At 41.5% G+C, this 13,955-nt stretch overlaps 1 protein-coding gene across 1 annotated transcript in view; it reads right to left on the bottom strand.

Moving 5' to 3' along the window:
• Positions 1–13,955, bottom strand: part of arrdc1b (arrestin domain containing 1b) — a 39,999-nt gene that overhangs the window by 13,574 nt on the left and 12,470 nt on the right. Inside the window, exons 2-3 of the mRNA XM_010877949.4 lie at positions 7,247–7,357; positions 1,478–1,528 (exon numbers count right to left, since the gene is read on the bottom strand). Of these exons, the coding sequence (XP_010876251.1) occupies positions 1,478–1,528; positions 7,247–7,357 (162 nt within the window). The remainder of the gene's footprint in view (positions 1–1,477; positions 1,529–7,246; positions 7,358–13,955) is intronic.

Below are 13,955 nucleotides of genomic sequence, written 5' to 3'. Positions count from 1 at the left end.
TGGAAAACAGAGGGCTGAGATGGGGGTGATGGGACCTGTGTTCAGGTATGGAAAACAGAGGACTGAGATAGGGGTGATGGGACCTGTGTTCAGGTATGGAAAACAGAGGGCTGAGATGGGGGTGATGGGACCTGTGTTCAGGTATGGAAAACAGAGGACTGAGATGGGGGAGATGGGACCTGTGTTCAGGTATGGAAAACAGAGGGCTGAGATGTGGGTGATGGGACCTGTGTTCAGGTATGGAAAACAGAGGACTGAGATGGGGGAGATGGGACCTGTGTTCAGGTATGGAAAACAGAGGGCTGAGATGGGGGTGATGGGACCTGTGTTCAGGTATGGAAAACAGAGGGCTGAGATAAGGGTGATGGGACCTGTGTTCAGGTATGGAAAACAGAGGGCTGAGATAGGGGTGATGGGACCTGTGTTCAGGTAAATGGGAAGCTGATGCTCCAGTGTAAGATGTACGCTGCACTTCAGAGCAGCTTAGAAACAGATGGGGCCTATTTGCAAAAAGCAGTGTCTCAGCAGGAAAAATATGATAACTCCCCTCAGGTTTAGGGCAACAGGCACATTTCAATAGGACCTCATCAGTCTGGCATCTCACCCAGGATGAGCCAGTCAGTACATGCCAACAAAAGTACATTTCATACACTTTCCATACACTGTTGCTCAACAGGTTGGAGTCAAGAGTTAGTTTATTTGCCAGTTATGGGTCTCCAAAAATGGGGGAATAGACGGTACCCAGATTTAACTGTTACTGTTGTGGAGGCTAAGCTAGCCTACTACAATAAGTAGGCTGAAAAAAGGCTTAATAAGAACCTACTAGGTTGAGGCCTCCCCATTTAGTTAATATGATTGACAGTATGTGTGGTTGTACTGCATCTCCTACTGAAAAGGCTTTTGTATTTTCTTTGGCTTGAGTTTGCCATGCCCAGGTAATAAATAAGCCTCTTAATAATGACCAAAAACACATACATAATATTGAATGACAAAGCTTTTAACAACATTTCATATTATACAATGAATGGTCAGAAAAAAAAGCACATCTGTAACATTATATCACAGTATTTTCCCCCAGATTCATTAACTGGAGCACAAAAGCAGTCATCAAAATAGACTTGATCATTTGATGGCTTTAATAATGAAGTTCTATTGTTCTATGCTTCCAAAAATGAAATGAATGGATTTTATTAGTGATGATAACAATTCATAGTTTGTTTTTTTTGTCATTTGGGTCGCGATGGCCTGACATCTTGAAAAAGTGGGTAGTCTAAAAAATGTGTAGAATGATTTACTGGTTGTATTGAAATGCTAATATTTAATTTGCCATGCAATTTTTCCTAATATACCACACACCATCAAAAGAAACTATCTTCGTGAATATATTAAACCTTAAAAATGTTTTATAGGACTTTAGCATGGTTTCTATGATGAAGATGCAATTCAAAGACATCTACAGATTAATCCCAAAACTTACCAGGAATGACAAATTGGAAAGAGAAGTTGTGCTCTCCTGCTGGCAGTGTCCCTGTAAGAGATGGAGATCATTCAGTCAAAAATACCAGCAAAATAACATTTAGATAAATGCCAAGAGCAAGACAGAATGGTTGCCAGTCTTTGTTTTCAAAATCTCTCCAAAAGGGTTAGGAACTTCAACAGAAAGAGTTCAGTTTAGAGTGTAAACTGTGTAACCATGGAGACCCCAAGGTGAAGTGTCACGACTACAAGGCCAAAGGCTCACCTAATTTCCCACTGTTACTGAATGACATTTCAGACAGCATTGTTCAGCTACAGCCCCAGAGAACTCATCTGATATATGTGTTGGTAATCCCTGAACAAGGTTTGTTTATGTGGATTTAACTGTACACTGTGGCAATGGCAGAGTTAAACCAAGACTAAATATTATTAGTGGTGGGACGAGTTCATTCACATCCTGATCTACATGGGCAAATATACCAGTAAGTTGACACACAGCCACAGTCATAGTGTCACTGAGTGCCTGCTAGCATAACAATAATTTACTATCAGCTATCATGTATGACACTGTTGAGGTTGAGGTAATATAGTTAGTCACACCAAATAAACCATTATACAGCTGTACTAAGTGTTTCATTATATCCTTCTTTCATTTCCCTAACTGTATAAAGCTCCATCTTAATCAAACTGATTACATTAAAGCCTCTCTGGCAATTTATTCCCAATCAAAATAAGTCCAATTCAATTACAGATAGCCGCAGAGTCCTTTCACTGCATCAAAGCGTCAATGCGCTTTTCATTTCTTTCGGTTTCCTAAAGGAAACTTGTTTTCTTACTGCACGGAAGCAGCTCTTGGCAACCAGCCAGACTTGGTCTCATGGCGGTGCTCTGTCTTAGACATGTAGGATCTTAATTCACATTTCTCTGCAGCAACAAAATGGTTAAAATTATTTGGCCATAAGGGAAAATCAGGTCTGAAATTTCAGGGGAAGCTAATTACTTCAGAATCCTTTGTTTTTTTATCTAACGATGAGTTTCAAATTTCCTGCATTACAGGGTAGTTCTAGGAATATGACTGAATCATCCCCTAACCACCAAGTAGCTGACACAGCACATGGTAAGTCAGACACAGTGGGCGAGCATGTCCTGGAGTGTTACGACACCACTGTCACAGTCCTCTAAAAGGCCTCGCTGTCCTGTCACAGGGGGCTCATTGTTGGGGGAAAAGGGGGATAGAAAGAAAACACAGATGAGAGGGAGTTTTGAATGAATTATGACAGTCCGGTTTTGGCTTTGTGTGTGTACAGTACGTGAATCGCTCTGTCAGAGGCATTGGGCGAGTCAAATCCAACACTCCGCTTCTGTATTTTGGAGGTAACATGAACAGTCGGTGCTTCGGTTTATTTGGACATAACATGCAGTCAGTGCTTCGATTTTGCTTTGGAGCAGGCAAAATGAGGTGGTAAATATTATTAATATTACGGGACTATATTGGAAGGATACCTTTTTATATTCAAAAAATAATTCTGTTTTGAATTCCATGTGAATTCCATTCTGAATTCCGCGATTCCTTATACGATTTCCCCAACCTGGACTATAATTTTGTTGAAAACCTGAGGTATATTGCGTCCCTACAAAACATCCCCCCGACCATTATGCCACCACAGCCTGTACCACACAAGGTGGCGTAATGGAATGTCTGTGACGACACGTTACAGGAGCAACGTCAGCCAACCAGAAGATCACTCCAGGTCTACCTGGCTTCAATCACGTCACAAAACACAGTCTTCACCATGGCAATAATACAAGCCAGTGGTGATCTTGAATTATACAAGATATTTGTTTTAGTTTACTAATTTTATACCGTGTGTAAAAATAAATAAATAATTGGAAATACAGAAGACATGACCCCTTTGTCCTCAATGGTAGTAGAAATCAAGATGTCAGACAGGAAACGTTTCTCCAATCTTCAACCATCCAGTATTGGTGATGACTCGCCCACTGTAGTCTCATCTTCCTGTTCTTAACTGACAAGTCTGGAACCCAGTGTGGCCTTCTGCTACTGTAGCCCATTCATTTCAACAGACGCATTGCGCATACAGAGAGGTCCTTCTGTGCTCCACAGTTGAAAAAGAGCGTTGTATTTAGTATTTGTGGCCTATCAGACAGCTGGAACAAGTCTGACCATTCTCCTTTGACCTCTCACATGTTTTTGTTCGCAGACCTGACGCTGTTTATTTCACTATTCTCTATAAACAATAGACTGTGCCTTTAAATCCCAGGAGGTCAGGTGTTTCTGAGATGCTGGAACCACCACACCTTGGACCAACAAACATACCAAGGTCAAACTGGATTAGTTCACGCGCCGGCTTGCACGGCTGCTGTGAGGTAGACACAGCGATTTCAGTGGAAATCATGGAAGAGAGCTATTGATGTGACTTCCACTTTTGGACGTAAAAAAGCAACACGTCATCTTAACTCCTCAACCACATTCACTGGATTAGATCCAGAGATGTGCTTTTACATTTACATTGAAGTCCTTTATTGCTCTGGATTTGACTTAAAGCAGATACAGCAAGTTCTCATCTTTTTCAGTCCAATCAAACCTTGAACCCTGGCACACCGAACATTACACACCACCAACTGAGCTACACAGGATCCATCCAAAAGTAGGTGACGTCCAGGCTGATTTAAAAAAGATGCCTGCAGGCATGTGTAAAACCATTGGGCCTATAGCTGAGACAGCTGGTTAAACATTAAACCGCATGGTGGGGATTTGTTAACCTGACCAGCACAGAAGAAATGCTCCACAGCTCACATACCATCCACCCAGGACTCCCCGGGCTTAATGACTTCCAGTTCCAGTGTGTTGTTCCGGTCAGATGCACATTCTCCTCAGGTTTTACCACATATTATGTACGGCAGATGATTCACATGATAAGGAATGTACACATTTCACACATAATCAATTGACACTAAAACTCCCGGCTTGGCTTGTCACGGAGGATCATCATTTAATAACACGGTTGCAGGATAACGTTCCTACAATTATTCAAATAAGCAAATAAGTACCATTTATTGAAATCCACCATCCAGCACAATCAGTCCTTAGGAAACACACCACTTCGCTTGCAGGAAAAATGATTCTTTATGCAGAATTTTGCGATACAATTGGGATAGATTTCCATGTAAGTATGTTAACCAAGAGAAAATGTTATTTTTTTCTGATTTATTATGTGGTCAGCTTGTGGACAGGAACCAAAGCCATTCAAAGACAGGGTGACATTTGTGTGAAGAAAACATGAACTGTTTATTACAAATGCATGTAGCAGCTAATTAACGAAGCAAAATAATTTTATTTTATTTAACGCAGCACCAGTGCTGATCAAAACTGTTCTAGTCAACCAAATAAGGCGTTTGTTAATGAAGTCAGTCCTACAGGGAAATCACCAGATTTCAAAACAAACTGTCTGTCACCAGTCAAAACCAGTTCCTAATCAGACCAATGTGTAGTGTAAAAGCCACTGCCATCAACAACCAAAATAAAACAGGGAAAGAAACTGACGAGAACCTGCCCAAACAGGCATTTGAATTGGGTACAAAAAGGCTTAAATATCCGGGCATGTAGGTCATAATTTAACAAAAGGCCAACTGACACAATGGCCTTTCTTCAGTGAAACACTCATTCACAATGTAAGTCATCTCTGACTTTTGATCTTTTCCTGTAGGCAAGGAGAGAGAGAAGAGGCAAGAAATTTGAAATAGTAAAAAATTCTAATTTAAAAGCCAGTTAATGCACACAAATTGAGGGGGAATTTATCTGGATTATTTTGCTCTTCACTGGCCTACAACACCAGAGTATAATTTTGCAACAGCGAAAAAAATTATTTTTTATTTATAAATGCTGTAAATATACAGTGGGGAGAACAAGTATTTGATACATTGCCGATTTTGCAGGTTTTCCTATTTACAAAGCATGTAGAGGTCTGTAATTTTTATCGTATGTACACTTCAACTGTGAGAGACGGAATCTAAATCCAGAAAATCACATTGTATGATTTTTTTATAATTTATTTGCATTTTATTACATTACATAAGTATTTGATCACCTACCAACCAGTAAGAATTCCGGCTCTCAAAGACCTGTTAGTTTTTCTTTAAGAAGCCCTCCTGTTCTCCACTCATTACCTGTATTAATTGCACCTGTTTGAACACACTCAATCAAACAGACTCCAACCTCTCCACAATGGCCAAGACCAGACAGCTGTGTAAGGACATCAGGGATACAATTGTAGACCTGCACAAGGCTGGGATGGGCTACAGGACAATAGGCAAGCAGCTTGGTGAAAAGGCAACAACTGTTGGCGCATTTATTAGAAAATGGAAGAAGTTCAAGATAACGGTCAGTCTCCCTCCGTCTGGGGCTCCATGCAAGATCTCACCTCGTGGGGCATCAATGATCATGAGGAAGGTGAGGGATCAGCCCAGAACTACACAGCAGGACCTGGTCAATGACCTGAACAGAGCTGGGACCACAGTCTCAAAGAAAACCATTTGTAACACACTATGCCGTCATGGATTAAAATCCTGCAGCGCACGCAAGGTCCCCCTGCTCAAGCCAGCACATGTCCAGCCCCGTCTGAAGTTTGCCAATGACAATCTGGATGATCCAGAGGAGGAATGGGAGAAGGTCATGTGGTCTGATGAGACAAAAATAGAGCTTTTTGGTCTAAACTCCACTCGCCGTGTTTGGAGGAAGAAGGATGAGTACAACCCCAAGTACACCATCCCAACCGTGAAGGATGGAGGTGGAAACATCATTCTTTGGGGATGCTTTTCTGCAAAGGGGACAGGACGACTGCACCGTTTTGATGGGAGGATGGATGGGGCCATGTATCGCAAGATCTTGGCCAACGACCTCCTTCCCTCAGTAAGAGCATTGAAGATGGGTCGTGGCTGGGTCTTCCAGCATGACAACGACCCGAAGCACACAGCCAGGGCAACTAAGGAGTGGCTCCGTAAGAAGCATCTCAAGGTCCTGGAGTGACCTAGCCAGTCTCCAGACCTGAAACCAATAGAAAATCTTTGGAGGGAGCTGAAAGTCCGTATTGCCCAGTGACAGCCACGAAACCTGAAGGATCTGGAGAAGGTCTGTATGGAGGAGTGGGCCAAAATCCCTGCTGCAGTGTGTGTAAACCTGGTCAAGAACTACAGGAAATGTATGATCTCTGTAATTGCAAACAAAGGTTTCTGTACCAAATATTAAGTTCTGCTTTTCTGATGTATCAAATACTTATGTCATGCAATAAAATGCAAATTCATTACTTACAAATCATACAATGTGATTTTCTGGATCTTTGTTTTAGATTCCGTCACTCACAGTTGAAGAGTACCTATGATAAAAATTACAGACCTCTACATGCTTTGTAAGTGGGAAAACCTGCAAAATCAGCAGTGTTTCAAATACTTGTTCTCCCCACTGTAAACAGTGCATGGAAAACCTGTCATGCCTTTTAAGAAGCTGGCAGCTGTGCAGCATGTGAGGTAAATATTAAACAGCTGATTGATGTGGTGGCAGTTGTCATCAATGAACACCAGGCAATGGCCTTTCAAAAGGTTTCAAATTACGACTGAAGGGAAAAACTGTTCAGAATGAATGAGTGCCACATTGGAATTAATGAATGTTTACACTCCAGAGCCTCGTAAAACCGTGTTCTTCGTGGCTCAGGCCTGAATGTTCTGAGACTCTGGTGACGCTCCTGGTCCTTACCTTTGTCAGCTAGAGACAGTGTGCTGCTGAAGTACTGCTCCTCCAGTGACCACGAAGGGTCGTTCATTTTGTTGGAGACCCCACATGATCCCAAGCAATTCACCTTAATATCTGGAATGGAAAGAAAGGAATCAGGAAATAAATTACACACACTTTGTCTTTAATCCATCGTTTCCTCCATATATTTGCATTTTAATGAACTCACGTGGACATAACAGAGAATGAGTGTTTAATAAAAAATAGTCATAAAATGTGTACTGCTGTTGCCTGGAAGCCACAACAATAGACCCCTGAGAGAGAATATTCTTGATCCTGGTTCAAAGTACTGTGTCAAAACAGTAGCACTCAGTAGTTCAATAATGAGGAGCTTATAGAGCTATCTGAATGACAGATCAGATTAGCCTCACAACTCACCTGTTCGATATTTTACTTGGGCGGTAATGCAAGTCAAATCCAATACCTATCCAATCGGTACTGGCAGACATCCTGTGTGTTGGGACTACATCTACATCAGACTTTAGCTAGATGAACCATACGTCTTTTGGGTAATGTTCTGATTATGTAGGTCAACCTACGTTACACTTGTACCAGGATCTTTGATCGTGTTTCGTGATGTAGGATACATGAAGCCACTACTAATCTGATGGGCTAAACTCCCTCCCCGTCACTGGGGCTGAATCAGGGGTTTAGTGAGAGCACATGGATCAGAATGCACACTGCAGTCCCAACACACAGGATGTATGAAGAGGCTCTGTGAGGTTAGGCGTCTGTGTGGCATTCCATACCTTTGCCAAAAAAACAAAACACAGCGACAGACGCGCACTTATTAGCATCATAATGGCGAAGCACACCAGCGACCCTCACAAATCCCACTGTCTTACTATGGTTAACAGCGGAGGATGCTTCTGCAGGCCAGATGGGCTCTATTCTCTCTTGGTCATAAAATTAATCAAAACAGATACTGCATAGTTATCAACAGATGATGAACATGGGCGAAACAGATGAGAAACATTATCAGTGCTTTCCAATATTTATGTAAAACCAGAGTCAAACAGAAACTATTTTGTGTTGAATAAGTAAAAAGATTTGGGGGGGATAAAAATCCTCCTGGAAAACAAAATGTATTAGCTAGTTGAAATATTACTGATAAACCAATCATCAGCCTTCTGTGTAGCCATGTTGGAGTGTTGAGATGATTACGCAACTGGGTAAGCCTAGAGGATTTCCTAAAGCCCAATTCACCAAACAGCCCCACATCACCACAGCTGTAATGGCACCCTTGATAAAGACGAGCAAAAAATACCCAGAACACACCAAAAACATGGGAAAAGACAATTATTTAACATGAATACAATTGCTCAGAAAATACTTTTTTCAACAAGTAATCTATTTATTCTCTATAAGATAGGTGTCTATATGATTGGCAACCCTTAGGTTCCCACATAAAAAAAATTATCTGCATTCACATTCTAGTTTTTTCATTCTTACGGGAAAATGTTCTGGCCTTAAATGATTTCCTGTTTCAAATGGGGTATAAACATTTGGTAACAGGCATGTCAAATCCATTAATCATCTATCATCATGGCCACACTTAAAAAAAACAGAGAAATTGATGTTGACCTTCATCAGTCAGGCAATGGATACAAAATAATAAATGCCCCTTACCACTGTTACGACAATAAAAACTGGAACAGTGGTAGACCTACCTGCTAGAGGATAAGTGCATCTTGACCCCACACACACAGTGAGGAAGACCAAAGACGTATCCATAGGCCACAGCTGCCAATTTCTATGTTGCATTTTGAGGTCACCAAGTCTAAAACTCTAAATGCAAGACGCTACCTAAGCCAGCGGCATATTTAAAGTGTTTTCCATGAAAATAAAATTGCCTTTATTCAGAGCAACCAACACATGCAAGCTTCTGGAGTTTGCCTAATGGCATTTACAGTTAGACTGGAACCAGGTGCTATGGACAGTTGAAACTAAAATAAAGCTTACCATTTGCAGTGAACAAATAAAGTAAAATCTCCAGTAAAATACAGTACATATATTATATTACGGGACTGCTAAGAATCCACTGGCCCTGGGGGCACATCACAATCCAATTACACACTGAAACCCACAATGAAATGTTTAATTTAACATAATTTGCAATTGCCATGTCTGTCTCTGTACATAAATCCCATTTACTCTGGACATTGCCTTCCATTGATCCCTTCCTGTGTTCTCCAATCTCATTAAAAGGCTCAGTGCTTTTAACCTTGAAAATTATACCTACACTCATTCCACATGTTGGAAAAAGACCATACACTAGTTCATCACCTGGGTCAGGCCAAAAAGCCATTGTTGCTAATCTTTATCAAGGCAGCCAATCCCTTCGGAGGTGACTCTACATCTCTCAGACTTGTTCAGAACTGAAACGGATCTGCCACTGTCACCCATAGAGGGAGAAGAGAGGGGACGGAAGTGGTGGCATACGACACTGCAGTTACAGGCTGCGTGACTGGGAGGCCGCAACGCTCACACCCCCATGCTGAAGCCTGCGTTGGCACCGGTGACACACAAGTAGTAGCAGATGGCTCTGTTCCAACGGCATGGTCTGTCTGTTGGCACACTGTCGGTGGCGATGGAGTTGGCTCATCTGCTGTGGGCCAACAGGGACAGAGCTCTCAGTAACAGTGTTTCCTACAGGGTTCTGCATTAGCAGTGAGGGCACTGATTATCCTAGTAGGGATCTGGGGGCAATTCTTTTTAGCTTTTGGCCATCAGATGGTCTGGTGACAATTTAACAGGCATGACAGTTTAGCCTTTTCTACTTTAACAACCTAAGATCAATCTTGAGGGGTTGCGTGTATTGTTTGTGTGATGATTATGTGTGTGGTTTAGAGTTTCTCCACTTGGTCTGAATGTTGATAGAGGCATCTAGGCAATAATAAAGGTGCTGTAGACAAGAATAGAAAACACCAACCATTGGCTAGTTTTTGGTTCACCAGCCACCCAGCCAGTATTCAGATTTCTTACGTGCCAATCTCACCATAAAATCCAAATAACAAATGAATACATAACACAATACATTCAATTAATAAAATGAATTCCTAGTAACATGTAACGTGGTATATTGATAAATCAAAATGTTTTGACTTGAGTGAAAGCCAAAATATCACCTCATGACCAAGAGGTTTCTCACCATAGTAATGGAACCAAAAGCACTTGTGGAGAATTTAATTTGCTGCTGCTTGCTAGCTTCAATCTGACTATATTGTTGTAATCTGACATCTCTGGCAGCTGGTGCAATAAGTTTTTCCAAACTAACAGTGGAAAAACCAGCAATTATGTGAACATAACAATGAAAATACTAAACATGCACAAATCTATAAACAAGACTGTAAGCAAATTTTGTTGCAGCCACTGCTGTGTTTAATTAAAACAGAGATTTCTGATTCAGTTATGAAACTAAATCTTATATACATATTGAAAACATATGATATGATATGGATGAATGTCTCAGTCATAACATAGTAACATAACATAGGTTAGCTACCTTACCGCTACAAGGGTTTTTTTTTTTTTGCCTTGAAATATTTCAGCGTTTTGCAGTGGCAGTGAAGAATCATTGTACCGCCGCTGCAGAATACTGGCGCAGGAAACACTGGCACATAGAGAAAGAGCAATACCCTTCAAAGTAACGCAGTGGCATTAAACAAACACAGAATCTGTTTTTCAAACCATCTGCCCCATTCAACATAAATGGTTTACTCACACCCCTGCCCGGTGTGATATCACCTGATTTACAATGGGGTGGGACATATCTCTAGAAGAAAATGTTGCCAAAATAACCATAATCAGCAACAGGACAGTATTTACAAATACTTGTCAAGGCAAATATAGTAATGGCGGTGAAAGGGTTGGGGCAGCTGTAATCTCTCATTCCAGTAGCTCTCTCTGTAATCTGCTAACAGCACCGACACAGCAGACAGTCTGGCACGCAGGCAGCTGGGCTGAATGGTGAAATGCCCTACACTAAGAAAAGGGTCAGGTTGGCAAAGAACCTGGACAGCTATAGCTGGATAAAGGCTGGGCCTCTCTGGTGCCACTCTGAACCAGAAGAACGAGCTGTGTGAGCCAGACAGATGACGTGGTGGCACAGGGGAACTGAGCACTGAAGCGTTGACCACGGCGTGTCATAGGGGCCGAGGCCTTGAAGGACCACTACAAAAGCAAATCAGACTCCCTTCGGAATCTATCAAGTTTCCAAGTCCCCCTCTCTTCATACTCAATATCAGCAAAAACTACAAAAGTTAGGTAAAGAAGTCATTCCTCTCAAGCGTACAATCAAGTACAGCATTTGACTTGAAAGGTTTGATAAGCCAGTATACTACTGTCTATTAAGCAGGCCATCGCTCGCACAAATTAAAATAAACAGGAGTTAAACGGCTCTCTCAGTAGAACACCTTTGCATGTCAAACAAGCGTGATCATTAGTAGAGAAAAGATTGATCTTGTGTCTTTGTTCATTGTCAGTGTTCACTCCAACACACATCGGGGTCAACCTGGCAAAGGGCAAAGTGTGTCGGAGGATCACGGTGGTAAGCAAAGAGAAAGACAGCTCAATTTATTACAGCTGATCCCCAGAAAGATCAGACAGTATAAGCTGCTCCCATTTCCTCTCATACCGGGAGTATTACGATCAGAACCTTGACAAATAGTACCACTATCACCAGTCTCATCCTCGGTCAAGAGCTTCAAATAGTCTGCATTTTCAAGCTTTCTTTTTCTCCAATTTCCTAGTGTAAGTTTTCCTCTAAGCATGAAGTCCCTGTTCACCTGAAATGTCTATGTTTCTCTCACAAGAATGACAAAGTTCAGCACACACCTTTCTTGGAAAGTGCAACTTTGTGTTCCAGTCAATAATATTTGTGTATTCTAATAACTAGCGAACATATAGATCCTTTGAATGGACATTTGGTTACTGTTATAGGCCTTGTTTATCTTGCTACATCCCAAGGAGGGCAAAGTATCCTCAGTAGAGAAAAAAAAGAATCTGGGCCATGATATGAAGCCATTAAAAAACATGAACCATAGCAACAATAATGCATGCCAACAATGAGTCAGATTGTGACGCAGGCAGGAGGAATTGGCAGACAGACAGACAGAAAGACAACTTTGGACCGATAATTATATTTCCTGTTTTATCAGCACCCTGCCTAGGGTTTTATCTCTTGGAGCTGAAAACACAGCAAAGGTCTGGCCTTTAAAAGGACAATACAGAAAGAGCTAGCTCTTTATCCCCTATCCAAAACAAGGAGAGGCACACAGCCAGGCCCAGTGCCTCAGACAAGGGGAGGATTGTGTCTTTCCAGAGTCTGGGATTCCTTCACAAGTGGGTCAGGAGTACTAATGAGCAGATTAAGAAGGTCTGCTGAATCTTTTGAGAAACCAGGAGTAACATTCCATGGATGGTCTCACTCAGATGTCTTGGTGTCAACAGTAGCAAACACACCCACACACCCACACACCCACATATCCACACACCCACACACCCACACACCCACATATCCACACACCCACACACCCACCATAAGTCCACATGAGATAAAAGCATCTGCAGGAAAAAAGGGTGGTTCCTTTCAAGAAGCCCTATCTATGCTGATCTCCTACTGAACAAAATGGTATTAGCTGCACAAATAACAGCGAGCAACTGAAATGCTGCAGGAGGGAATGCTCAAGCCTGGATACAACCTAGTAAGATCTGTCCGTCTCCATTTGACTACACAGCGCATGTTACAGAATACTAGTTGCTAAAAAAAAAATTGTATTCATATATTTACGATTTACCCATTGATTCTTGAAGTATAGATTACTTGAAGTAAAGTTTGCATACACTGGCAGAAATGTTGGCATTGATTTTGAAAATATGACTGAGCTTTTATTTAAGGATAGTGATCATATGAAGCCATTTATTATCACATAGTTGTTTGGCTCATAATGATACCAGAAATCACCCCAATGGCCCTGATCATATCCTCCACACAAGGTGACACACACAGGTGAAAATGGAAATTAAAGGTACATTTCCAAACACCTGTGGCTTTTTAAATTGCAATTAGTGTCCGTGCATAAATAGTCAATGAGTTTGTTAGCTCTCACGTAGATGCACTGAACAGGTTAGATACTGAGCCTTGGGGAGCAGAAAATAACTGTCAAAAGACCTGCATAACAAGGTAATGCAACTATATAAAGATGGAAAATGATATAAAAAGATATCCAAAGCCTTCCAAATGCCAGTCAGTACTGTTCAATCACTTATTAAGAAGGGGAACATTCAGGGATCTCTTGTTATAAAGCCAAGGTCAGGTAGACTAAGAAAGATTTCAGGCAAAACTACCAGAAGAATTGTTCAGGATACAAAGAAAAACCCACAGGTAACCTCAGGAGGAATACAGGCTCCTCTGGAAAAAGATGTTGTGGTTGTTTCAAGAGCACAATACGATGATCCTTGAACAAAAATGAGCTGCATGGTCGAGTTGCCAGAAAGAAGCCTTTACTGTGCCAATTCCACAAAAAAGCCTGATTACAAAATGCTCGACAACACCTTGACATGCCTCATAGCTTCTGGCACACTGTAATTTGGAGTGACAAAACCAAACTAGAGCTTTATGGTCACTACCGTAAGCGCTATGTTTGGACAGGGGTCAACAAGGCCTATAGTG

This window comes from Esox lucius, chromosome 14, assembly GCF_011004845.1.
Source record: "Esox lucius isolate fEsoLuc1 chromosome 14, fEsoLuc1.pri, whole genome shotgun sequence".
NCBI lineage: Eukaryota > Metazoa > Chordata > Actinopteri > Esociformes > Esocidae > Esox > Esox lucius.
Note: the sequence above shows the minus strand (reverse complement) of the source record. Positions and strands in the feature narration are given on the sequence as shown.